The following is a 25,364-nucleotide window of genomic DNA, read 5'->3' as shown; positions in this document are numbered from 1 at the left end:
CCAAATAGAGAATCCAAGCATCTCAAGTCCCAACATAAATGTTTACACATATACACAAACTTACTAGAGTCTACTGTTGCATCTCGTCCTTGGACCAAAAAGCTTCCTTGCCATTGGACTTAACGTCAAGGGAAATATAGAATTAATGAGTTAACATTTTGTTGTTTTACATTTAATTATGTCAAAGGTTATTGTATAAATGTTATTAGAATGTGGATCAACTAAATTATACCTTTTTGAGTTCTACCAATTGTGAGTCCTGATAATTCACTGTTAATATAAATAGTTATAAATGTAATTTTTTTATTTTCATATCTATTAGTATACTATTCACTAATTGATGTCTCCTAGTAGTATACTATTCACCAGTTGATATCTACTAGTATGCTTTTCAACTAGCAAGCCAAGTTTCACTCTCTAATAGCTTATCTGTTAGTTTAATTCTAAAGTCTAAATTATTATAATTTAGGTACTGAAATTCAAAAAAACAAATGAAGTTTATTCCAAGTGTTTTATTCAAAATATTACATTAACCACACTACAGTACAATTCCTTGTCATTGATAATTACAAATATTTGTAACAAATTCTATCAAATCTTACGGCTCCCAAATTCAACAAATGAATAATAATAATAATAATAATAATAAATACTTTATCTTAGTATTAAATTATTTTTAATCAACATTTCTTATGCAGGGTTGTCAATGTATCATGTCGTGTTATATTTGTATCGTGTCATATTCGTGTTCGTGTTAAATGAGTCCAAATCCATGCATGACACATTTGATTTTCATGTCATATTTGTGTCATGACTTGTTCACTAATGTGTCTGATTGTGTTTTTACCCAGTTGACTCATTTAACTTTTTATATGAAAAGTAGAGGTGAATATAACCAAAACTTAAAACATGATTCTCTTTCTAAGAGAATATGTGGTGTTCCCTTAATCACTTTTATTCATAACCTCTGACTGAATTTTACTTATATTAGTTTTGAATGCATTATCATCTCATTAAATATATACAAAAAAGTCTATTTGTTTTTCTTTAACAAGAAAGACAAACGTTTAAGCAAAAAAAGAGAGGGAAAACTATGCAATAGAAGAGCAATATAAACAAGAAAATGTTCAAAAAGAAATTAAATGAAAATAATAGAAAATTTATGGAATAGCGTTAAAATTTACCTAGAAAAAATATTTAATCAGTAAGAAATGAAGAAAAATGAGCAACTTTGATCTAAGGATAAGTATTGATCAATTTGAGAAATTAAGAATGAAGATGGGAAGTGAAAAATTAAAATCATAAAGGTTGTCTATATTCGTCAATTTAAGAAAATAAGAACAATGAAGGAAAGAAGCAAAATATTAAAATAAAAAAATTGTACATTTGAATTTGTGAAGTTTGGATTTGCATGTTTATATATTCTTGTAAGAGATTAATTATGTTATTTTAAGTTTCAAACTTTAAAATTTAACACAAAACCATTTATTTTTGGTGCAATATTAAGAAGGAGCCAATATTAAGAAGGAGCCAAGTAACATTTTTTCAAAATTCTTAATGTGTCAATGACAAGCTAATCGTTTCAACCCATGTTGATCCATTTTTTACATAAATTATTCCATGTCATGTTTCATCTAGGTTTTTTTGTGTCGTGTTCGTGTCACATTCACGTGTTGTGTTAGGAATTGCCAACCCTATTCCCATGCATAGCATGGGAGACAAAGTTAGTATAGGCTATTCACTAGTCTAGATCTTCTAAAATCTTTCCAATGAGCAATCCAAGTATTATTTTCTAACTTTGAAATTTTAAAGCAGATTTGGGTATAAAGAGCTCCAAAAAACTTGTTACACCCTCACGAAAGCAACCTATAGGCGGCTAGGGTTTGGTGCTTGTCCTGCCGGCCATGGCTGCCCTCTAGCCACCTGCTGGAGGGCCTCACCACTAACACAAATCCTTCTCGAACCTATTCACTCAGCGGTCAGTGCAGCCGACCTTGTCCATCATAGCAGAGTCGGCCACCCATAAAGGAGAACTGGCGATTATTTTCTCCCAAGCAGCGGTGGACTCTCTGGCAAGTCCGTATAGATTTGCCTTGGTTGGCAAATTCTCTAAAGGACGACCGAAGCTGGAGGAGGTGTACAAGTTTTTTCAGTCGCTAAATCTACACGAAAAACCCACAGTAGGGCTGCTGGTTGTGTGACATATTCTGATTCAGCTTACCAACGAGATGGACTTTCACAGGATGTGGTTTAGGAGAATATGGTATGTTTCTGCCTTTCTCATAAGGGTTTTCAAGTGGACGGCATCCTTCCATGTCGATAGGGATCATCAATTGTTTTGCTTTGGTTCCAACTCCCTAAACTCCCTTTGCACTTTTTTTACAAAGAAGTTCTGTTTCAAATCATGTCCATTGTGGGAACTCCGCTACTGGTAGACGCAGGTACCTTGGCGGTGTTGCGACCGAGTGTTGTGCGAGTGTGTGTAGAGGTGGACCTTTTGAAGCCAAGGCCATTGAGGGTGTGGATTGGGAACGGCAGCAGTGCAGGCTTCTGGCAAGAGCTACGGGTCGAAAATCTTCCCAAATACTGCTCCTACTGCTTCCTCCAAGGGCATGACGAGGAGACATGCCATATCTTGAAGCCTGAACTATGGACCTCTACTGGGCAACTCACCAAACTGGAGGACAGATCGAGGAGGATGGTGGAGCGAGTGATAGAGACAGAGACCACTGGTGTAGGTGGCAAGGAGCCGGCGGACGTGACCATGCATGGGTCTGACTCGCGGTTGCAGGTGGAAGAGGCTGATCAGTAGCGGGGGAAGATTCTCTCAGTGACGGCTCTGGCCCTCACACACGACGTTGCGGCGGAGGAGGTTGCGAGGGGGGAGCAGGTGCGAGGTCAGGCTACTCAGACGTAGCAACATGGGGTTGTGGAGCAGATGGTTGAGGCTGGAAGTCTGTCTAGGGGTGACCTTGAACAGTAGTGCGAGGGGTAGTCTGTCCTCCTTACTGGGAAGGGCGCGGTAGATACGACTTTGGTGATTCGAGTAGAGGATGGAGTGGTGCTGGGTTCGGAGGCCGTAGAGTTGGCGGAGAAACTTCGGGAGACGCAACGGTGAGTGGATAATCTGTCCCCAAGAGGTGGAATGGACAGCCATCAGGCTAGTGAGGTGGTGTCTTTCCTAAAGACGTTGAATCTAGACTCGATAGTGATCACTGACCGCCAGGAGCAGCAGAGCATGGGTTGTGCAGCGATCTCCTTTGCAAAGTCAAAAGGTATTCGAGCACACTTTCCTTCTGATTGAACTCTAAGATCCATGGCTAATTCTTCAACAAATTCTTTCACAGTGTTATCCAATGATTAATATGCTTTTTTGGAATATAAGGGGAGTGGAGAACATTACAATTATTTTAAAGAAACTCATTAAAATTTACTCATTACAATTGGTGGTAATTGTGAAACCAAACACGGGAGTGGAGAACATTACCTCTATTAGAATAAAGCTGGGTATGGACTGCTATCTAAGCAATCACTCGGTTCTGTGTGGATTTTTTTACCGGTCTCCATTTATTTGCCAGAACATTGGTGAATCTATCCAGCATTTGACTATTCATGTACAATCTCAATTATTTTCTGTTTCCATTTATTTTTCATGCGTTCATGCTAAGTGCACAAACCAGGAGAGGGAGAGCTTATGGAGTGCCTTGATGCTGGACAAACCTGTCTCTAGTCCTTGGTTTTTGGCTGGGGACTTTAATGTTATAGTCAATGGGGGAAAAAGGGGCGGCTTGCTAGTTAGACCAACGGAGGGGTTGAATTTTTTGAATTTTATGTCAATGGCAAAGGTGTGCGATGCGAATTTTACTGGTTCGAAATATACCTGGTGTAATAATCGCTCAGGCACGGCGCGAATCTGGAAGCGTCTTGACAGATTATTGCTTAATGGGTTAGCCTTGGGGATGCAACAGCATGTCACGGTTCATCATCTGGGGCGCGACCCTTCGGATCATTCCCCTTTGCTCATCTCAGCGGAAACGATGTTGGATAATAAATCCAAGCCATTTCGCTTTTTAAATGTTTGGACTAAGAAGGAGGGCTTGTTGGAGGTTGTTAGGGGTTGTTGGTCCTAAACAATCCGAGGGTCGCCCCTGCAAATTTTGGCGACGAAGCTTCGGAATGTTAAACAAGTACTCAAACAGTGGTCTAAGGAGGCGTTTGGGGTTATTTTTGCAGAGTGCGAGGTGGTGGCTACGGAGATGGAATTTGATCATAATCCGACGGACCAGTTACGTTGTGATTTGCATCATGTGCGGGCACGGTTGAGGCAGGCACTGACAATCGAGGAGGATTTTTGGCGGCATAAAATGAGGATGAAATGGCTTTCGAATGGGGACAGGAACACCAAGTTCTTACATTTAGTGGCAGCGGAGAGGAGGCGAAGGGTGGTGATTCATCGGATTCAAATGCCGGACGGTGAGTGGATCGAGGAGGAGTCACAAATTTGTGCCGCGGCTGTCACCTTTTTCCAAGAGCTCCTCGCAGCAAAGGGTGGATCGGCATCCGATGAACTTTTACAGGTCATTCCGAAACTAGTCACTGATCAGGACAATGCGATGTTGACAGAGATCTCGTCTCTTAATGAGATCAAGGACATAGTGTTTGAGCTGGATGGGGAGAGTGCAGCAGACCCAGATGGTTTTATTGGGAAGTTCTTCACTTTCGCATGGGAAGTGGTTGCCTCGGATATGCACAGGATGGTAGTGAGGAGCTCCCTAGAAGTGTCACGGCTACGTCAATAGTTCTCCTGCCCAATGTGAAAACCTCCAGGACTTCGCTCAGTATAGGCCCATAAGTCTATGTAATTTTGCTAATAAGATCGTTTCAAAACTTTTGTCGGTGAGATTGGCAAAAATATTGCCCCGGCTCATATTTCCATAGCAGAGTGGTTTTGTGCAAGGGAGACAGATTGAGGATAATTTTTTGCTGATTTAGGTAGGGCTACGCATCGAAATCAAATTCGGTAAATCGGAAGTTTGAAATCAGAATTTTTTTGAAATTTTGGCCTGATTTTTCCCGATCGAATTCGATTTCAAAATGGCAAGTTCCGATTTTGAATTCAATGCCGAATTGAATTCGGAATTCAATGGATTCCGAATTCACCGAATTCAAACCTGTGCACTTTTTTTTTTTGGTTTCCCCTCTTAGTCAAAAACGGAAAAACCTGTTCAAATTTAATGCAGTCCCCGTATACAAGGACATTGCCACTTCTAAACAATCATACTGATGCCATTAGCCGATGAAAATAGGAATATCATATGTCCTAGATAAGTCACAGAATCACCATGGCTTACCATATCTCCAAAAGAAGACTTGAGAACTTCAAGATTCATAGTGTCAATTGTATTTACAAGTACATCATATGAGATCAAACAATATAATCCAGGATTGAACACTGATCATGATTGAAGACCATGCTTAGAAATAAGTGGACTGTGATCACATACTCAACATAAGAACACTAGAAACTGTCAAACAGATTCAGCAATGAAACATCACCATAAAACTGAGAAAATGAACACAAAGTATCTTTTGTTCAGTCAATGCAACTACTTACAAGACCCACAAACATGAATAAAAGGACTCAAAATTCCTAATCAGTATCTGGAACTAAAAACTTCATTATATCAATACCCATATGGGGGAAAAAACCATCAGAGAGAAATTCAAGAAAAAGAAATGATTGTCAAGTCTCTGAAACAGAAATATTACAGGTACAGATAAGAACATTCCAGTCCAAATTTCAAATACAAAACAATTCCAGCAAATAATACAAATCAACTATTATCAAATAATACAAATGTAAGCAACAATTCCAATCCAAATTTCACACAAACAATTCAACAACATTTCAAATTGCAACTTCCAAGGGATTGAGGGATAGGCTTGACTACTCAATCTTGAATCACTATTAGAGAATTCAAACATCAACAATTATGGCTTCTGCACCTCCTTTGATCAAACCTATTATTCAAGAAAGAAAAAAAAAAGAATGAAGTAACTTAATTGCATTTATGAATAGAAAAAATATTTCAAGTTTGTCAATAAGAAAGAAGATAATTTACCAGATTCAAATTCCTCAAGATCGTCCAATTTTTCTTCTACATTCAACTCATTTTCGGAAGCCCGAAACCAGTCTTAAGCACAAATCAAGGTTTGCACAATTCTTGGAGTTAAAAAGCTTCTGAATGGGTCAAGAACACATCCTCCGGTACTAAAGGCAGATTCGGAAGCAATCGTAGAAACCAAGACAGCCAACACATCATGAGCTATTTGTGAAAGTATTGGCAACCGAAGACTATTACCTTTCCACCAATTCAAGATATTGAACTCGAGATCCTCATCCTCATAATCCTCACTCAAATATTTGTCAAGTTCAGATTTAGCATTCTTTCCTCCAAGTTCAACTTTTCCTTTCTTAAACTCAATTCTGTATCAATCATTAATTTTTTTTGGAGACTTCTCCATCAAAGAAAGAGATGCTATTTTTAGATCCACTAGAAAGTGAAGAGGTAGAGGAATGAGAAGATCCAGCTGGAGTATTGAGTCTCTTGTACTCATCAAACAATTAATACATTGCATCCTTGGCTATATGAGCCACAATCACCATACATTTTTCAAGCAATGAATTTAAAATACTCAAACTTGGTCCTAGGATCAAGTATGTAAGCAATGAAGATCAACATGTTCATTTTCTCCACTCTTCCCCAATACTTATCATATTTGTCTTTCATCGTTTTTGCCATTTCACTTAAGTCAAGATTAGTACTTTCTGCCATTTTCTTTAGGATGCCATTAATGTGACTAAACTCATTGATAAGATTATTAGATGTCACATATTTGGAACCAGAAACCTTTACTGTGAGATCATAAAAGTTCTCCAAAAATATAGTTAAAAATCTTGTCTTTTCCCAATCACCTTTTGTTGGCAACTGCTCTAGCTCATGTAGCATATATGGGTCTTGCTCTTCAAACCTCTCAAATGCCCTCTCAAACCTATGAGTACTCTCTAACATTAAGTAGGTTCAGTTCCACCTAGTTGCCACATCTAAACTTAGTAATCTTTTACAGTCAATTTTTTCAATTTCAGCACATTCCTTGAATTTTTTCAAACGAGAATGTGATTGTCTAATATATCTCACAGTTGTTCGGATAGAATCAACAGACCCCCCAAATTTTTTTAGGCCATCACTCACAATCAAATTGATTATGTGAGCTACACATCTTATATGAATCCATTTTCCCCCTAATATAGCTTTACCCCAATTTTACAATTTTCCAACCAAATATTGCACAGCCGTGTCATTTGAAGAAGCATTGTCAACTGTTACTGTGGAAACATCATCAATCCCCCACTCTAATAAGCATTTCTCAATATTCTTCCCAATTTCAATCCCTTTATGACTACTAATTAGACAAAAATTTAAAATTCTTTTGTTCAATAGCCAATCACAGTCAATAAAGTGAGCTGTCAAACACATATAATTTATTCGCTGGATAGATGTCCAACAATCAGTGGTAAGATAAACTCTAACAGCTCTACGTCTTAACATATTCTTCGACTTAATTTTTTCATCTAAATAAAGTTGATAACAATCTCTAGTAATTGTCCACCTTGAAGAAATCTTAAAAAAAAGACAAGCAGTTCTCATGACATGCTGAAATCCTTTGCCTTCTACATGTTTGAATGGCAATTCATCAACAATCAACATATAAGCAATGCTTTTTCTAATTGCATTAGGGCCACACTTCCAACTAATAAGAGCACTCTTAACATCCCCCCCAAGAGCACCAACTTCTCCCAAGCATAATGTACCTTGCCTCTTACTTTTATTTGCAGGATTCATTTCACATGATTTAATATGGTATAAGAGAGGAGTAGTACCATTAGACTTCTAATCAGCAGCTATCATTTTCGTACAGTAGTTACATACGGCATGACGAACACCTTGGACATACTAAGGTTGAAAATGATCCCAAGCTGGTGACCTTTTCTTGTACTCGGCTATCTTCTTCTTAACACCAAGGCCAGATTCTTCATAGTTGTTGGAAATAGGAGCTGGACATGAAGATGGCGTTGAATTACTTGAACCTTCTATCTCCTCAAAAGTGGACATGTTTATTGGTATGCAAAAATCAAGATTAGTTTTTTTGATGAATTAAAAATCAATCAGATGTGACTTTTTCCCATAAAGCAGATAAGACTGTTATTAATTTTAAAAAAAAAACTGCAGGTCCAGGAGGAACTATTAAAGATTTCTTGTGACTTTCAAAAGACAATTACTGAAGTGGTATTTAGTGAGACAAGACTGCCTGCCCCTCTTGATAATGTAAACATGTTAAAGAAGCAAGAAAGCTTTCCACTATCCTTTAATGGCTCATTACTCTATAAAGATAAGCAAAATTAGGTTTTTGGATATACGCATTGTCTATAAATCAAAGCTTCCTTCTTAAATGAACATGAACGTTTACAAAAAGATTATCTTCTTTCCAAGGATAAAACAAAGTTGCAGGAGCAGCGAAACAATCAAGGTGAAAACACAGAGCAAAAGAATACACATTCATTGCTTGAAATTGGTGGCTACATTTCTACATTCACACATGAAGCTTCCATTGATAATTTGGCAACTCCAGCAACTAGCATCACGCCAAGTATTTCTGTTAGCAAGTAGGCCAGATCATTCGATTTGTTATTCAAAAGACTGGTGTAGTACAAGACTGACATCCTTTTAGCGGACAAGAACTGACATCCGGATTCTATAATGGAAATAAATGGATGGTTTAGTGAAATAATGCATCAGTTGAAAGTGGAAAGCAAGATTACAGGTCTTATCAGTTACCTTGACCAATTTATATAAACACATTGCAACTAAAACCTCGTGGCCAGACATACAATCTTTCATCATTATTCACCTTTTTAAACAGCAAGCTACTGGACAAGAAACATATCTAAGAACACATCAAACATCATAAAACTCAAAAACAAAAGGCCAAACTATGCAAGCTGTTTGATGAAATGCCTAAAAAAATACACTGGAAACATAGATGAAAGCTAAGTAAAATTAGCCCCGCACCTCAATTTCTCCTTGAAGATGAAGGCTGATGATGGCTTGAAGATGAAAAGTGAAAATGGCGTGAAGATGTATGTCGCCTATCGGGCTTAAAGATGAAGGCTATGTCTGTCAGGCTTGAAGAAATGGCGTGAGGATGAAGGTGAAACCGAGAGTGAGAGAGAGTAGAGGCGGTGGAGGTAGAGAAAGAAAGGTGAGACAGTTAGTCAGGCGGTCGAGGCGGCGGAAGATGAGAGGTGAGAGACAGTGAATCTTGACTCTTGAGATGAGAGATGAGGAAGAGGCGGCGGAAGACAGATTAGGGTTTTTGCAATTTCAATTGTTAGATGTTATGTTAGTATTATTGTTATTACTTATTATTTATTAACTATTTAACTTATTATGTTATATAATATGTATTATATATATTATTATATTATATATAAATATTATTATTCGAATTCGAAATAAAAGTTCCGATTTCGAATTCCCAATTCGAATTCGGTAATTCTAATTTCAAAAATTATAATTTCGAATTCGACCCGATTTCGACCAATTCGAAATCGGAATTACCGAATTCCATTCTGAATTACCGAAATTTCGATTTTGAATTTTCGAATTCAATTCGAAATCGGTCTCGAAATCGGAATTTTTCGACTTTGCACATCCCTAGACTCAGGAGTTCTTAACCGATATTAAGAAGGCAAATCGAGGAGGCAACGTGCTGATTAAGTTGGACATAATGAAAGCATATGATAGAGTCTCTTAGTGCTTTCTTCTACAAGTACTCCGTCGTTTCGGGTTCAATGAGTGCTGGATTGATATGATATGGCGCCTGGTCTCCAATGTCTAGTTTTCGATACTGGTTAATGGAACTCCGCAAGGTTTTTTCAAGTCTTCTTGGGGGCTACGACAAGGATTTCATTTCGTCAGCCTTGTTTGTTATTGGAGCTAAAGTGTTGTCGAGATCTCTAAATGCTTTAGCCACACAACGGCGGTTCGCTCCGTTTAAAGTACCGCCTCGTTGCCCAATAGTCTTACATCTGGCCTATGCAGATGATGTGATAATTTTTTCTAGTGGTACGAGGTCTTCACTAACATTGGTCAAAGATGTGCTAGAGGGATATAGTCTGGTTTCGGACCAGCGGGTCAATCGCCAAAAAAGATGTTTCTTGGTTCATTCTCGGCTCCCGGCTCAACGGACAGCTTTGATTGGGCAGGTTATTAGGTTCCAAAGACGGGTGCTCCCGATACGATACCTTGGATGCCCGCTGTATGTCGGCAGGCGGAAGAAGGTTTATTTTGTCGATATATATAATGCGGTGGCAGCCCGTATCCTATCATGGAGGAAACAGATTCTATCACCTGGGGGTAGAATGGTATTGATTAAGAACGTGTTATCCTTGATGCCAATACACTTGCTTGCAGCCTCCTCGCCTCCGAAGGGGATGTTTGGGGTCTTGGAGAAGTTGTTCACAAATTTCTTGTGAGGGTCGTCTGACTTTGGCCCTAAATTTCACTGGATTCGGTAGGAGGAGCTGTGTCGGTCGAAGGAAGATGGCGGTATCAACCTGCGAGGTATTAAGGATGTCTATGATTCTTTCTCGATTAAACTCTGGTGGAAGTTTAGGCAACAATATTTGCTATGGGCGGAGTTTATGTCGCGAAAATATTGTGCGGATTTGCATCCTTGTTTAGCGGAGGACGGCCAGTAGGCTTCACGCACATGGAGGAGGATGGTATCGGTGTAGCAAGTCATGGAGGACAACATTTACTGGATCCTACAGGAGGAGTCCATAGATTTTTAGCACGACAACTGGATGGAATCGGAAGCGTTATGCAAGAAGGTGGAGATCTTCCACGACCATTTGGTGTCCGATTTTGTAGCTCAAGGGGGATGGAATGTCACCATGCTCCATCAATGGTTGGATGCGGATATTATAGGGCGAGTTCTGGACATTGACCCCCCGACTGTGCAGGGGAAGGATACAATGGTCTGGTCGCTGACAAATTCGAGTGCTTTCTCCACATCATTGACCTACTTACTGGTCCGACGGGTTCATAACAGATCATGGATTAACTCCTTTGTCTGGTAGAAGACTCTTCCAATTAAAATTTTCTTCTTTATGATGCGATTGCTGCAGGGTAAGGTTCCCCTTGTGGAATAGTTGCAGAGACTAGGGGTCTGCGGATTTTCTAGATGCTGGTATTGTCAGGACCCACGGGGAGGAGGACTTGAATTGCGTTTTTTGCACAGGAGATATAGCTCGATTGGTGTGGCGGTATTTTGCGGGAGATTCTGATGAATTGGAGCCGGTGAGTACTGTGAGAACCCAAATATTTTCTTAATTTATGAGCATTATTTTATTTCTTTGCACACGTTTTCTATATTTTCTTTATTATATTAATTTTCTAGCTATTTTTATAAGTAAATATAATTTTTAAATTATTTTTCTAATATAAGTTAGTTTAGGTGACATTAGGAGTGTATATTAAACGTGGGACCCGCTAATGCGTTAAGTGCGATAAATTTTGATGACTAGGTCAAGTTTTGTATTAATGACTATTTTTTTATCAGGTGTTAGGAGATAATTGGAAGTTAGCTAGGTAATTAACCATTGGTAAGCAAGAAGATAGGAATAAACCTTAAAGGCGCCACGTGTCACGTTACTATTCGAAGGTGGACTTTGACCAAAAGTTGTCTTAACTTTCCTAACATCAATTTTGACCAAGCTTTCTTCATTTTCATCCCCTCTTGGCCGAACCCTTTGAGAAAAGAAAAAAGAGAAGACTTCATCTTGTAACTTCAATTTCTTGTCCAAATCTTGAGTTTCAACCGATTAATTTGCAAATTTCTCTATAAAAGTTACTTGCTAAGGAGGATTCAAGGTATTGGTGGAGTAGTTTTGGAAGAGGAAACCCTAAACTACCACCTTTCTTCTATGTTTTCAGAACCGGACCGGATATCGACTCGGCCGAGGTCAGGGGTCAGGGGTTAATGGGTTCGACCGGGGGTCGATAGGGGTCGAACCGGATGACGTCATAAATAAAAATTATTTAAAAATTAAATTATTGTATATAAAATATCCAATAACATATTGATATTAATAAAGGTATATTCATATATATTTGATGTTTCAAATATATTTAACAAGAAAATACAAAGAAATTAGAACAATCAAGTAACAATTTATATTATTTAATAAACATTAACAAGTTTAGAATTAAAATTATGGATTTAATTGAAAAATAACATCAAATTTTAGGACAATATTTATAAAGTATGAAATATTTGAGGTATATTAATAAGTTTTCACAATTTAGGGGGTCAAAACATAATATTAAAAAAGTTTAAACTTTTTTTACAAAAGCTCCTGTTGGACCGGTTTTTCCGGTTTTGTACCGGTCAAACCCGGTTTTTGACCAGAGTTGACCGGGTCTTGAATCTCCCGGTTCTGATGATCAACTCGGACCGGACACTTGGCCGGTTCCCGGTTCAACCGGTCGGACCGGCCGGTCCGGTCCGAGTTTTAAAACACAGCCTTTCTTGAGGTTTCAAGATACTTTGCTTAGAAATTCCTTCTTTGTTTTAATAATGGTCAATTAGTGCCTTATAGTGGCTAAATATGTTGTTCTGTGGAAGATTTCATGGCTTAAAGTAGAGTTTTGATAAATTTCAGATTTATTGGTGAATTTTCTGTCCTTATATGATGATTAATGGTTGGTCATGGAATGATAGCTTTATATGGTGTAAAATAAAGTTTTTGTGTGTTGGTTGTGGTTGTTTGCAAAAATTTCAGTTTGTGGGAAAAATTTCAGTTTTAGGGCTTCAAGTTAGGGCTTTACTATGGTTGGTGGTAAAGCTCTTAATTGACTAAGGTTGAAGGGTATTGTAACTCTAATGAGGTATGTTGAATATCCTATGATTTGTAGGTGTACTCGTGGTTGTTTTGAATGAATGTTGGTGGTTGCTTGTAGGATGAAAAAGTATGAAATTTAAGGGGAAATGCTGTCCAATTTTGAGGATATTGGGTTCCTTTGAGTTTAGGTTGAGGTTGGGTAGAAATGAAAGGTTTTGGGGTTTGTTTATGCTTTAGCACTAAATGTTATGTATTTTTTATTCCAAGCTATATTTGGTCTTGCATTAGTAGTTCATTGAAGAGGTACGACTCATGCTCGAGTCTCAATTGTTGTTTTCTTGATTATTATAGGACATGCCGGTGATCCAAGGCATACGTCGGACGAAAATTTGTGAACTTGCTTTGTTTGAACTGGTGAGTGTACCATTGCATGATTTAATGCTTAATTGGTTATTTGTACCTGAATCTTTGGACTGAATAACTGTGAACTCTGTTTATACTGTATGAGACAAGAGTATACTTTATCGCTCTCGTTCTCTTATCCTTGTGACTGTTTACTGTATAACTATGAATCCGTACTTGTGCATGGTTTGATGTCATTTGGAGACTTGTATCCAACGATTTTACAGTGATCTCTGAGCTCAAACCTCATTGGTCGTTAATCGAGTCGAGTTGATAAAGGCCTGGTCGATTAGATAATGAACCATGGGTTTACTGTTTGTTGAGTAGAGTGTTATCTCCTCGACCTTGTGGTATACTCGAGTATTACCCCTTACTGTTACTGTGAGGTGTTCGGGCCCGATAAGGGGTGTGTATGGTGGACGGAATATGGGATAAAGTTGAGTCTACAGTCGTGGTCACTTTCAAATGTTGGCGGAGGGTCAACGAGTTCGGATCAAGTGGTGATAAGGGGAAATTGGTACTTGAGTACCATCTGTATCCTTTTACTCCATGTTAAAATTTGGTGCTCATTGGTATTGAAATGAAGTCTATGTGATTGTTTAAAGTGTACTTCTGTGATTTCGGATTGCATGACCTGTTGGTACCTCATTGAGCGAAAGCTCACCCTCCGTTATTTTGTTTTTCCTTACAGGATTACTACTATGAAAATCATGATTTTTGGAAGAGAGAAAGAGTTGAACTAGTATAGATATTCTTTTGTATAACTCCTCTGTAGTTGGAAAACTCTAAGTGTAAAGTGAGGGTTAGGGAGATGGTGACTCAGGTTGTCTACCACCTGAGTGACATCTGTCACGTGCAATTCCTGAGGATCGGGAGGACGGAATGCTCTTGGGATGGGATGCTCTGCGAGCTGGCTAGCTGGCAGAGGAGGTTGAGCATTCAGGCGGTCAGGTGGGTAGCCATGCATAGGGGGTGTAAATTAAACTCGGATGGCTGTTCTCGGGGAAACCCAGGCTTGAGTGGAGGTGGTGGTCTCGTGCGCGATCGGGATGGTAACTTCTTGTTTGGGTACTCGGCCCCCTTTAGAACGATGACAAGTCTGCAGGCCGAGCTTTGAGCATTACTTTTGGGCGTTAGACAGTGTATTGAATGTGGGTACTTGGAGTTGCATTTAGAATCCGACTCACTGAGTCTTATCCAGATCATTTAAGGACCTAGTACTTGCCCATAGTGATTGCGACGGGAGTTAGATGCGTTGCTTATGTTTAAGCAACATTTTCATACGATTACACACTGTTATAGGAAAGCCAATAAACCAGCGGATCGGCTTACAAACTTCGGCGCTGATTCTCACACTGAGCAGGTTTTTGACCGGTTTTCTGACCTACCACGGCTGGTGCGAGGGGATATTAGGATGGAGATGTTAGGATTTCCATCATTTTGCATGCGGAGAGTTCATGTGTTGTAAGGGTTTCCGCTGCAAAACTTGATTCAGTAGTAATAAAATAACCGTTTGTTGAAAAAAAAATCATTTTCTAAATTTTTTTTAGTCTAATGTAAATATAATTGATATTATCTAATATTTGTTAGTTTAATTCAAATGTCTAAATTCTTAAATTTTAGATAAAAATAATGGATTAAGTTTTTGTACATTGATAGTGTATAGATTATCACCATTAGATGCATGAAAACTGATATAAACTTGAATTTGAAATTCAATCTTTGCATGTGTATCATATATCCAAGCATGATAGTATATACATTATCGATATATATAAGATTAGCTCAAAAATAATTGCTTAGTCAAACTGACTTATCAAAAAGCTAGCCTGAGCGAATTTGCTGCTTATGAACAAATAATTAATCTAACTGTTAAAGATCTTCAAGTGAGTCGAATATTGTTTTAAAAAAAATTACAAAGCTAGTAGTTTTGGAAGATTAAGATTTGTTTTAGTTGTACATGACAAACAATGAAAACTTCATTTGCAAAATGTTTTTGTATAGGATAATATGAACACGGGCCCTGTATGGATTAGGGAGTATTTCAAAAATAAGATTTTGTATTCGGAGTATGTAATAGCACATCCTAAAAATACTCCAAATACACACAATCTCAAATATACCTAAGAATAAATAAGTAAATAAATAAATAAAATAACAAATCTACATCTTCTTCTACCTACCACTACTCACCACACCTTGCTCCCCATCGTTGCCACTTCTCCTTTCTTCTCTCCTCTACCATCACCACCCTCCCTCCCTCCCCCCCTCCTGCAATCCTCTTTCCTTCTATTCTCTTCCTTTTCTTCCTCTTCCTTTTCCTTCCTTCCCTGAGGAGGGAGCAAAAGAAAGAAAGGGAGAAAGAGGAAGAGGGAGGAAAGTGAGGGAGGGAGAGTGAGGAGAGAGGAGGAGGGAGAAGGAAAGGGATTGTGGCAGTGGAGGGAGAAAGGAAGGGGATGTTGGGGGTGAAGGAGGAACGAGTGGTAAGTGGTTGTGGTAAAAAAAATTTAATAAAATTTTAAAAATACCTCAATAAAATCTTAAATTTTAAAAACATTCGAAAATACATCCCCAAAATCACCTTATCCAAATGGACCATCTATAGTAGAAATTATTTTGAAACATAATATTATGGTAAAGTTTTTGAAAAACATCCCTTAAAACATCTCCTTATGACCCCATTTAATAAACTAGTAAGTAAAAATACATAACCACTTTTTAAAGATAAAAATTGTTATATATTTTTATTCGACCATATTATTAAGATTTTCTTAAATGGTCTTGACTTAAGACATTCATCTTCATAGTTGTACTTATGCATAGGATAAATTTAAGTTTAAAATATTTCAAAAAGTAGAGTTCTTCTCATTCTAAAACAAATTTTTTTAAAAAAAAAAATTCAATAGTACAAACAGTGGTCCTCTTTAGATTTACACAACCACTCTATAATGATCAAAATATTATACTTTTTTTCCTCAACCATGTTATTAAATTTTTTTAAAATAGTCTTCACCTCCTTAAGACCTTTGTATTCATAGTGGTGGATTTTGAAAATTAATTGATGAGAAAAATGCTTCCATGTTTCAAGGAAATAAAAATTTTGAGATTATTATTTACACACACTTATTTATTGGAGTCTCATACTACACCTCATTCTTCTTCTATATCTTCTTTTGAAAACCTTCTACTTATAATCCCTCCCACCTTGAATGACATTTCATTATAAGCATTTTAGATCTATTGTAATAATTTTAAATAATTTATTCCAAGTTTTAGATTGATTTTAATTAGTAAGTTACTACATCAAAGTGGCGGAAAGGTTGGAATGGGTGATAAGGGTGGATGGATTATAAGTAGGAGATCTTGGATTCAAACCCTCCCATTCAAAAATAAAAATTGTTACTACACTAGAGTTTATTTGGACATTTTCTAACCTTTTCTTTTCTCTTATAATATTTAGATTCTCCGGAAAAGGACAAATTCTACTTTGCATCCCCGAACTTGTATCACTTTCCCACCTTGCATCCTAAATTTCAAGTTTGGATACTCTCTACTGTAAACTCTAACCCTCAAGTTTGTCCTACTTAAACCCAATCAATGACAACTTTTACAAAATTAACGGCAAAGAGGACCTAATAATCAGTCATAATATGCCAAAAGTAATCATAACTACAAAGTTTCATAGCAAAATAAAATAATACATTATCAATTCTTAGCACTATGTTTTATCTCGTTAATTTCCTAACAATATTAGCAACTGAGACCATATAAATAAGTGATAATGTGCTAAAAATGGTCAAAAAGCTAGGGTCGTAGTTAGAGCATAACAGTATATTGTCATTAATTTTCACCGCCCTTTATTTCATTAATTTTGCGAACGTAATTATTAATTGGATTTAAATGGGACATTTAGAATGCAAAGTGTCCAAAATTGATGTTTACGGTGCAAAGTGATAAAGTGATACAAATTTAAGGGTATAAGATGGAGTTAAATCCTCCACTAAACGATAAGAAATAACATGTACCAATTGAAATTAATATCTTAAGATCAATACCATGTTTACATGGAGGGACGTATTGATCTATCTAACAAATCTGAGAATTTAATAGGACGTTAAAATAGTAAAAAAAAAATTAAAAACGGTTGAAAAATATTATAGTATAATTACTTTATTCATCAAGTAACAAAGAGTGAAGTTTCTAGCCAGCTGCTCGTTGTATAAGAAGGTAATTTTCAACCATGATTTGAGAAGCAAATTGATACAAAAGCACTTCTCTAAGAAGGCTACAAACAGAAAGTCTAAGAGGAATGTTACAAAAAAGTGAGCAAAAGATCTTCCTTCTCTTCTTGGTACGCATACCTTAACCAATTTTCTGCCTATGGTGGTAGTTCAAGCTGGTCTTGAGGGGAAAAAAATGCTGAAGCAAAATGGCTCTATAGACTAGTGTTGCTAAGAAAAGTCCCTCTATCCTTGCTCACTATCAGGAGAATTTGGCGTTCTCACAAATCGACCCTGCATAATTAGCAACAAATTTAATTGAGACCACTACGTTGTGAGTAATCATCATAAGAAACTTAATATAGTAAACCACCAAATTATATGGAATTATAACTATGACCTAGAAACTAATACAATATAAATGACTTGAACACATGCAAACTCAAAGTAATAAATTCACTCAAGAATTAACACATCTAAGTATTTCCTAAAACAGGAGATGTTCTAGCAATAGTATTATGTGAGTTAAGAAGCCGAATCATAATTCCAAGCAGTGTTGGCAAGCCAAATAAGCATTTTTTTTTTGTTCCTTAAATAGATGACACTTTTAAAATACCCTGTAAGAATAAATCTCTATCACTTTTTTATGCCAAGGCAAAGCGATCAATTGGTCTGTCTTAACACCTCTAATCCCACATGAAATAAGAAAAGATTAAGCGCAATATACACCTAAACGATCAATTGCAGCAATTAAGTACCTAATAATATCAATTTGCAGCAAATTGCTCGAATAGTATGGAAAACATTAAATTTTGGTAGCTGTCTTTGAATAAAAATAGTTTAGTACACTATAACCACAAGGGTATTGGAATAAACTCATGCAAATTGCACATATTGAAGCCTTTTCAGAATAATAGTATAACCTACTAAAACGCTACAATTGATTTAACAATACTAAAAAACTTGATATCTAGGGGTAAAATTAACAACGAGTGGTAGTTTAGTGTGTATATTAAAATTAACCCAAAATGCTAGCAAGGCGAAAGAAAACCGTTAAATACCTTCATTCTGGGCCGTCGATCAGCATTGACTTTCCTGACTTGGTACCTGATTTTCTTCGAGAATAGGCGCGTGCGTCGCTTTTCCTTGTAGCGCAATACGCTGGCTTCCCTAACTCCACCTGTTTCTGAGAATAAGTCTATTTTAGCCAGCCTGGCCTGCACTCAATATAGATTTGAAAAATGATTAATGCTCCCAAATGCAACAGAAAATGATTGGTGGTAATTGACAAAATCATCCAAGCAAATTTTTGGAAAAAGGAATTTTGCAAAACCATCCAAGAAAATGTGTATATTTTGTTTCTCATTTGACAATTGAAAACTATATATATGTTTTAGAGTACTAGTAGTACCATTTCTAAGTAAACATGTGAACATCACATGATTCATGCTCCCAACTGCAAAACAAAATACTAATAGTAATTGATAAAGTCATCCAAGCCAATTCTTGGAAAAAAGAATTTTTCATCCGCTACATTTTGGTTATCATTTGGTTAAATGGATAGTTGTTAGTTGCTATGTTTTAGTGAATTTTTAAAATCATGTTTACTTAACCGATTAAATAAATGAGTTCATATGCGACTCAATATCACGATATTTCTAAACGATAGAAATCAACATAGAATCTCTAAAATCAAGAAAGTGAGCAATTTTTTTAATTTTTTTTCTATAGTTTAAGTCATTTATCGTTTAGTACAGAATTTTTCTAAATAAATATTGTGGTGCATAAATACATGGAGTTTTCAATATTTTATAAAGACCTTAAGAAATTCAGTGTAGACTTCAAAGAGTTCTAAACAAAGTTGGATACCTACAAGATGCTACTAGGTTAATGAAGAATGACAGACAGCTTAAAATAATATGGAACCCACAATTTTTAATTAGTTTATGCATTCCCTATAATAAGATAGTAAAGTTTGACGTATAATAAAGTTAATTAAATTATTTTAAAATCAAAGAAGGAAAAGCTCGTTCAATTAAGAAACAAACACATGGAGAAAAAATAGTAAAAGGGACGCCATCTTGTCACACTAATGGAATGTAGAAAATTGTTATTTATTACTAGTGTAGTCATACCACTAATTAGAGTGTATAAAACAAAAATTGACACAGAATTTCTTCCTTGAGGATTAATTTTTTAAAGGAACAACCAAAATAAATTCTAAAAATCTTTTTTTTTTTTTTTGTTTTGGTAAAAGGTCCTACCTAAACAGCTGTTTGATAGTGCCGTCGTACGAAGCCAACGACAGCCATCATGATTAAATTTTGTGACTAATGATTAACAAATTCCAATAACTTAAAAACAATTCTAAAAAAGCACTAAAAAGAGTTCCAAAGAGAAAAGGCCGATTTTGCAAAAAAGAAAAAGTTAGCACGTGCGACATGAGCATAGCATAAAACAATAAGCTTAGTACGCTTAACTAAAATAACGAACCACTAGTATCAATTTCAGGGCGGGAGGACTAGAGAGAGCATACTTGTACATCATTTCCGGAAGCCTCAGCCACTGGAGAGTCATCGGAAAATGGCGACGGCCCATCGGACCACGCAGTCAAAACGCTGTCGTAGTTCAATTTTAGTAGCAAGCTACCAACATTTGGCTTAGGCTCATTAGGCTCCTCCTCCTTGTCATTGTCCTTGTCCTTGTCCTTGACTTTGTCCTTGGCTAATTTTTGTGCAGGACCGGAATTTTGCTTCGTTGCTCTAGCAGATGATGATGAAATTGGAGTCTCCTTTGCAGTTACTGATGATGGTTCTGCTAGATTCTTCAATTCGACCGTCTTTTCGACCTTTTTTTTCTTCTTCTCCGCCGGTGATTTATGGAATTTTGGTGTGATGTCACGGACATTTACACTAGGAAACCACCAATCTCCCTCGTCACTATTCCTAAATGCTCTAATGTGATTATTTCTCATCCCAAAATTTCCATACACAGAATTAACTCCAAATCCTAGCCCAACTGGATAACCATAACAAGTTCCTATTTGACTAGTATTAGCACCATAACAAAACGTATTAGACTCATCAACTGCTTCATTTTCCACACCTAAATTCCCCATTATGCTGTCAATTCCCTGTTCAATTTCCTCATCAAGTATTGACTCTGCATCGAAATCCTCATTGAAATCATCAGACACCTCCGAGAAATTCATCTTGGAATTGATTTCCCCTGGACTCTGGCATGGCTTTTCACAAGAACTTGCCATCTTTTGCTCAATTGGATAACTATTAGGCTTCTCTAGCACAGGTGGATGATGTATCAAGAAGCTCGAATTATCGATGACTGGAAAAGGTAGTAACAAGTCTGATGGCTCATATGAAAAGGGGTACTGTTGTTTGGTGAATTTGCAAGGCTTGGTGAGGTGTTTTGTGGAGAAGATTTTAGGATAGGCTGTGGAAAGCAGAGCAGCTGCTTCATTGTATGTCTGATTAGGCCTTTTTCGAGGTGTTCGAGGCTTTCTAGTGGAGATTGCAATCGGAGAGTTGCTTGATTCTGAGAGAGTTGATGAAGGAGATGACGACTGTGACGTCCATGATGTTGTTGGAGATTTGATAATCTCAAGGTTTAATCTGTATGCTCGACCGCCTCCACTCAAACAAGAAGACATTTGTAGATTGAATCAAAAAGATTGAAAAAATTCAATCCAGGAGAAACTTGACAAAAGCCTTCAATCAAGAGTAAAATCCCATCAAGACAAGATGGAAAGCTGAGCTACTTATGCCTTCATTCAGAAGCTGCAAATTGCAACCTTTCGACTTTCAGGACAGAATTTAATTTCAGAAAGAAGACTGGAAAACTGAATTCAAAGCCTAATAAAAGACAATTGTCATGAAAATGGGAAAGCTTTGAGGAAATCCCACTTCACAAAACAGTAAAACAAAAAAAGCTGGAAACTCCAGCAATTCTTGAATAGTTTCAAGCTTCAATTGCACCTTAATGATGAAGATGCGAAAAGGGACAGCTTTAAACTCAGCAAAGTTTCAGCAACAATCGGCAGAGAAGTAGCAAGAGTTGAATAGGTAAAGAGGAACTGTCCGCAAAGGAGAAGAAAGTACAAGAGCCCTGAAGGCTTAAACCCTAAAAGGTACCACTTCACTTCACTTCACTATGGACCAAAAGAACCTAAATGACCGTCAAGAAAAAGTGAACAGGCCAAAACCTTTTAACAGTACCTCAGACTAAGAAGTCACCAGAAACCCTTTAAAAAGGAAGGCCAGAAAAATACAAGAAAGCCTCCAAAAATCAGCCTTGAATTTACCGTCACATTGAAAGGAAAAGTCTACTTAAAATTGTCCTCCAGAATTTATGAAGTTCCTATCTTCAGCCGAGCTATGAGGTAAAGCAAAAGGAAAAGCTACTGTCTGTCCGGTGAAAGTTTTGCAGGATGAAAGAAAAATTGAAACACGGTGCTTTAAAAACTCTGAAAAGCTCAAATTGTCAAAGACTGATGGCGAAGAAAGAGGAGTAAATGCACACAAGAACCCAAAATTCTAGTGTCAAGAATAGAAATAAGATTTGGTGAAGAGGGATGCTGAGAATTCAGAGAAATATCTCAAAAGTGGAAACGTGTCTGGTAAAGGAATCCAAGAATGGACAACCTTGAGGTTTATATATATATGGTTATTTCTAGAGGTGAGAGTTTTTTTTTCTTTTCTTTTGGGACAAAGTGAATCACGAGAGGGGCAGATAATAAGGTCCAATTCCTCCGTTGATCAGTTCAGTGGATATAGCAGAGAGAACCCTTCAGTCTTCACCCTTCAAAACCCCTATCCTTCCCCTCACTCTGTCTCTCACACACACTTCATCACACATAGACACACACTAGAGTGTGGAGTCTGGACTCTGGAGTGAGGGACTGGAAAACTTTGGTTGGGCGATGGAAAGAGAAAAGAAAGGGACAAGGAGAGGGAAGGTTTAATCAGTTATGGGAAGGGAGTAGGACCACTTTTGCGCTAAGCAAATGGAGAAGTCTAAGCTTAGATTTTCTATCTAGTGACATCATTCATTGACATAACCACCCTTATTGAGATAACTTTTATGGAACTAAATTTTTTTTTTTTTCAAATTTTTCCTGTCTAACCAAAATGGGAAAAAATTGGAATTAAAAATTCAAATATTTTCGTTGCAAAATATTTTAGTATTTTTTGATGGTATGCTGATATGGTAGTAACTAGTAACAAATTTACACGCAACTTCTTCAAATACCTAGTTGGTTGAAGAAGCTAAAGAACTTAATTTTTAATGCTAATCACTGAGCAGGTACTTTGTTGTCCCAAAGCTTGCAAAGTGAAGATATTAAACAAGGGACAATAACATTTGCAGTATTTTTTATTCATTTTTCCCTAATCAATTTTATTATAATTGCAATCATTAGTGTTTCTAAAGTGCGTTAGGAGAGGGGGATTCAACCAAGTGACGAAGAAACTATGAACGGAAGTATAAGAATAAAATGTTTTGTAACTAACCCTAATTGTATGTCTCTCCAAGATAGCTAACCTGGTGGTGTAGTCCCTAGTTAGGGCATCCACCAGAGTTCGACCCTTGTAACAAAAATGTGGAATAATCCAACAATCCAAATAAGAGTTGGGGCCTGAAGTGGGATCAGGTCCTTTTTTTAGATTAAAAAAAAAACCTAATTGTATGTGGTTGTAATCTATGTAACAATTCATCATGTTAACACAAATGTTCTTGACATCTTAAATTACATAATTGTTGTAATCTATGCAACAATTTATCATGGTAACACAATGTTCTTGACATTTTACATTACATAAAAAGTTCAAAATTATCATGATTTGCAATTAAAAGTTTGACTAAAGCTCGGCCTCATTTAATATATCATACTTCCTTTATTGTTTGTCCTCTTGAATTGTCTTAAAGCAATTAACAACTAGTTCTTAGAAGAATAGGTCATTCGCCTATTAGGCTATTATCAACTCCTAAACATAAGAATTCACCATAATTTGTTTTTGAGCATTTTGGTCTACATTTCTGCCCAATTTCAAAAAGGGTATTTTGGTAATTACGGTTACCCAATCCCCATCATGGGCACCAAAAGATTTCCTGATTGGTTTTTGTACTTATTTTATCTTAATCCATGGCCACCTTAGTCCCCATACCAACTACTGGAAAGAATTTCATTTATGGGAAAAGTTCCTCTTATCTGCTGACATGGCAAACAACCATTGGGTGCAAGAGATTTTTTTATCTGAGGTGGAGTGCTCTTTATTGGTTGGCGGATTTTCACATGTATCTAGAAAAAAAGGGTGGTGGAGTTTTGGATCTAACACAGAAACATGCAATGATTTGAATGCTTTTGGTGTCTTGTGCCATGTTTGTGTGGCAGATGGCAATACTACGTTTGGCTATTTGTGTTCAATGGGTTGTGATTAGAATAAACCAAATTTAACTTTGGAATTTTGCATTAGTACATTTGGCATGAATTGAAGATGTCATGTATTGTATTTCTTCAGATGTATCAACATTCCACACATCCTAACACCTATTGAGCTTGTAAAATTAGGGGCCATTGTTGAAAGTTTACAACAATACAATGGGCGGTTTTTTTTTTTTTTGGGTTTAAATGTTTTTACATATTTAACTTTATCTTTTTCTTCTATATAATTTTACCTAAAATGGTAGATATTTATAAGAGCCAAATCTATTCAAGTTTCTAAGTTTGTAGCTTTTGGAGAATCAATTTTTGTAAATCTAATTCAAGAAGAGTACAAGCGAGAATGGATAATAGAATGTGAGATAAGGAAAGAAAAAGAAAAGAAGAGAAGAAAAAATAGAAACTAAAAAGAAAAAGATAAGAGAAAAATAATTGAGATGGAAATGATAGTTTTGTCCAAAGATATTATGAAGGGGGACAAAGTGCCTATAAAAGAAATTCGGGGGATAAACTGCAATTTGTTGCATAGTTTGGGGAATTAGGGAATAACAACCTGCCATCTGAGCGTTGGTTATTCTGCCATCGATGCTATCTGTAATGTCATCATTATTGAGTGACTTTCTCAGGATGATTTCTGATGATGTAATGATCTGATTCAATTTCAACCAAACATGGTCTAAACAAATAAGGAGCATGCATGTCCCTTTCAATGTTATCAAATTACGCAATATAGAGTAGAGTTTATAAAAATTTCTTTTCAATCCTTGAGGAAGTTTACCAACAAAAGTTGCTATGAGTTCAAGAATTTGTGTTTACTAGAACCAAAAATCGGCTTTTTGATTGTACACGTCTACGTGGATTCTGAAGTTTTTAATTAATTGATCATTTTTAAGGGCTTTTCAAGAAAGCCAGACCGGGTTAGCTTCTTGGGATGGATTTTCCAATAGGTTCAGGAGGCTTAGACAAGTGTTAAAGTCAGATATATACTTGAAGACTATGAGTGCGGTTGATAAAACTAAACTTTAAAAACTGAAGTATGAAATATGACGTCTAAATCTATTAAGTCATTGAACTGTTAAATATTAAATTTTATATATTTGAGTATATATCACATTAAGCGATAATCGAATAATTTGTTACTTATTTTTTGAAACAAGTTTTTTCTACAAAAAATTTAATACTATTTAATTAATTTAGATGTTTTATTTTTTGTCATCAAACGTGTCTGAAAATATTAAAAGCCGAACTTATTAAATTTAAATGATGAATTGAGTTATTAAATAGGACCTATATCTTGAAAAATGACCAAACAAGGATGAAG

General features: G+C 36.6%; 2 protein-coding genes across 3 annotated transcripts; one reads left to right on the top strand and one right to left on the bottom strand.

Moving 5' to 3' along the window:
• Positions 1-9,976: 9,976 nt before the first annotated feature.
• On the top strand, positions 9,977-10,597 carry LOC140008804 (uncharacterized). Its single transcript, XM_072053686.1, has one exon. The coding sequence runs from the start codon at positions 9,977-9,979 to the stop codon at positions 10,595-10,597; it is 621 nt and encodes a 206-aa protein (XP_071909787.1).
• Positions 10,598-17,513: 6,916 nt separating this feature from the next.
• Positions 17,514-22,506, bottom strand: LOC113692764 (protein CHLOROPLAST IMPORT APPARATUS 2). Of its 2 annotated transcripts, none has more exons than XM_027211314.2 (3): positions 20,126-22,506; positions 18,651-18,775; positions 17,514-17,883 (listed from the first exon to the last, which is right to left on the bottom strand). In XM_027211314.2, the coding sequence occupies exons 1-2, from the start codon at positions 21,254-21,256 to the stop codon at positions 18,653-18,655; spliced, it is 1,254 nt and encodes a 417-aa protein (XP_027067115.1). In that variant the 5' UTR covers positions 21,257-22,506; the 3' UTR covers positions 17,514-17,883; positions 18,651-18,652. The 2 variants fall into 2 exon arrangements, with proteins under 2 accessions (XP_027067115.1, XP_027067114.1); XM_027211313.2 differs by having other exon boundaries at positions 18,651-18,806; positions 20,126-22,501.
• Between the last annotated feature and the right edge of the window lie 2,858 nt (positions 22,507-25,364).

The sequence above is a fragment of the Coffea arabica genome, chromosome 6c (genome assembly GCF_036785885.1).
Source record: "Coffea arabica cultivar ET-39 chromosome 6c, Coffea Arabica ET-39 HiFi, whole genome shotgun sequence".
Lineage (NCBI taxonomy): Eukaryota > Viridiplantae > Streptophyta > Magnoliopsida > Gentianales > Rubiaceae > Coffea > Coffea arabica.
Note: the sequence above shows the minus strand (reverse complement) of the source record. Positions and strands in the feature narration are given on the sequence as shown.

Bases quoted from the DNA above. Each gene is read 5' to 3' on its own strand.
- LOC140008804 (XM_072053686.1), top strand. From the start codon at position 9,977: ATGGAACTCCGCAAGGTTTTTTCAAGTCTTCTTGGGGGCTACGACAAG.
- LOC113692764 (XM_027211313.2), bottom strand. From the start codon at position 21,256: ATGTCTTCTTGTTTGAGTGGAGGCGGTCGAGCATACAGATTAAACCTT. The intron at 18,807-20,125 runs GTATGCTCTCTC...TATTGAGTGCAG, and splicing joins CTTCCGGAAATGATGTACAA to GCCAGGCTGGCTAAAATAGA. The intron at 17,884-18,650 runs GTATTTAACGGT...CTAATTATGCAG, and splicing joins ATCGACGGCCCAGAATGAAG to GGTCGATTTGTGAGAACGCC.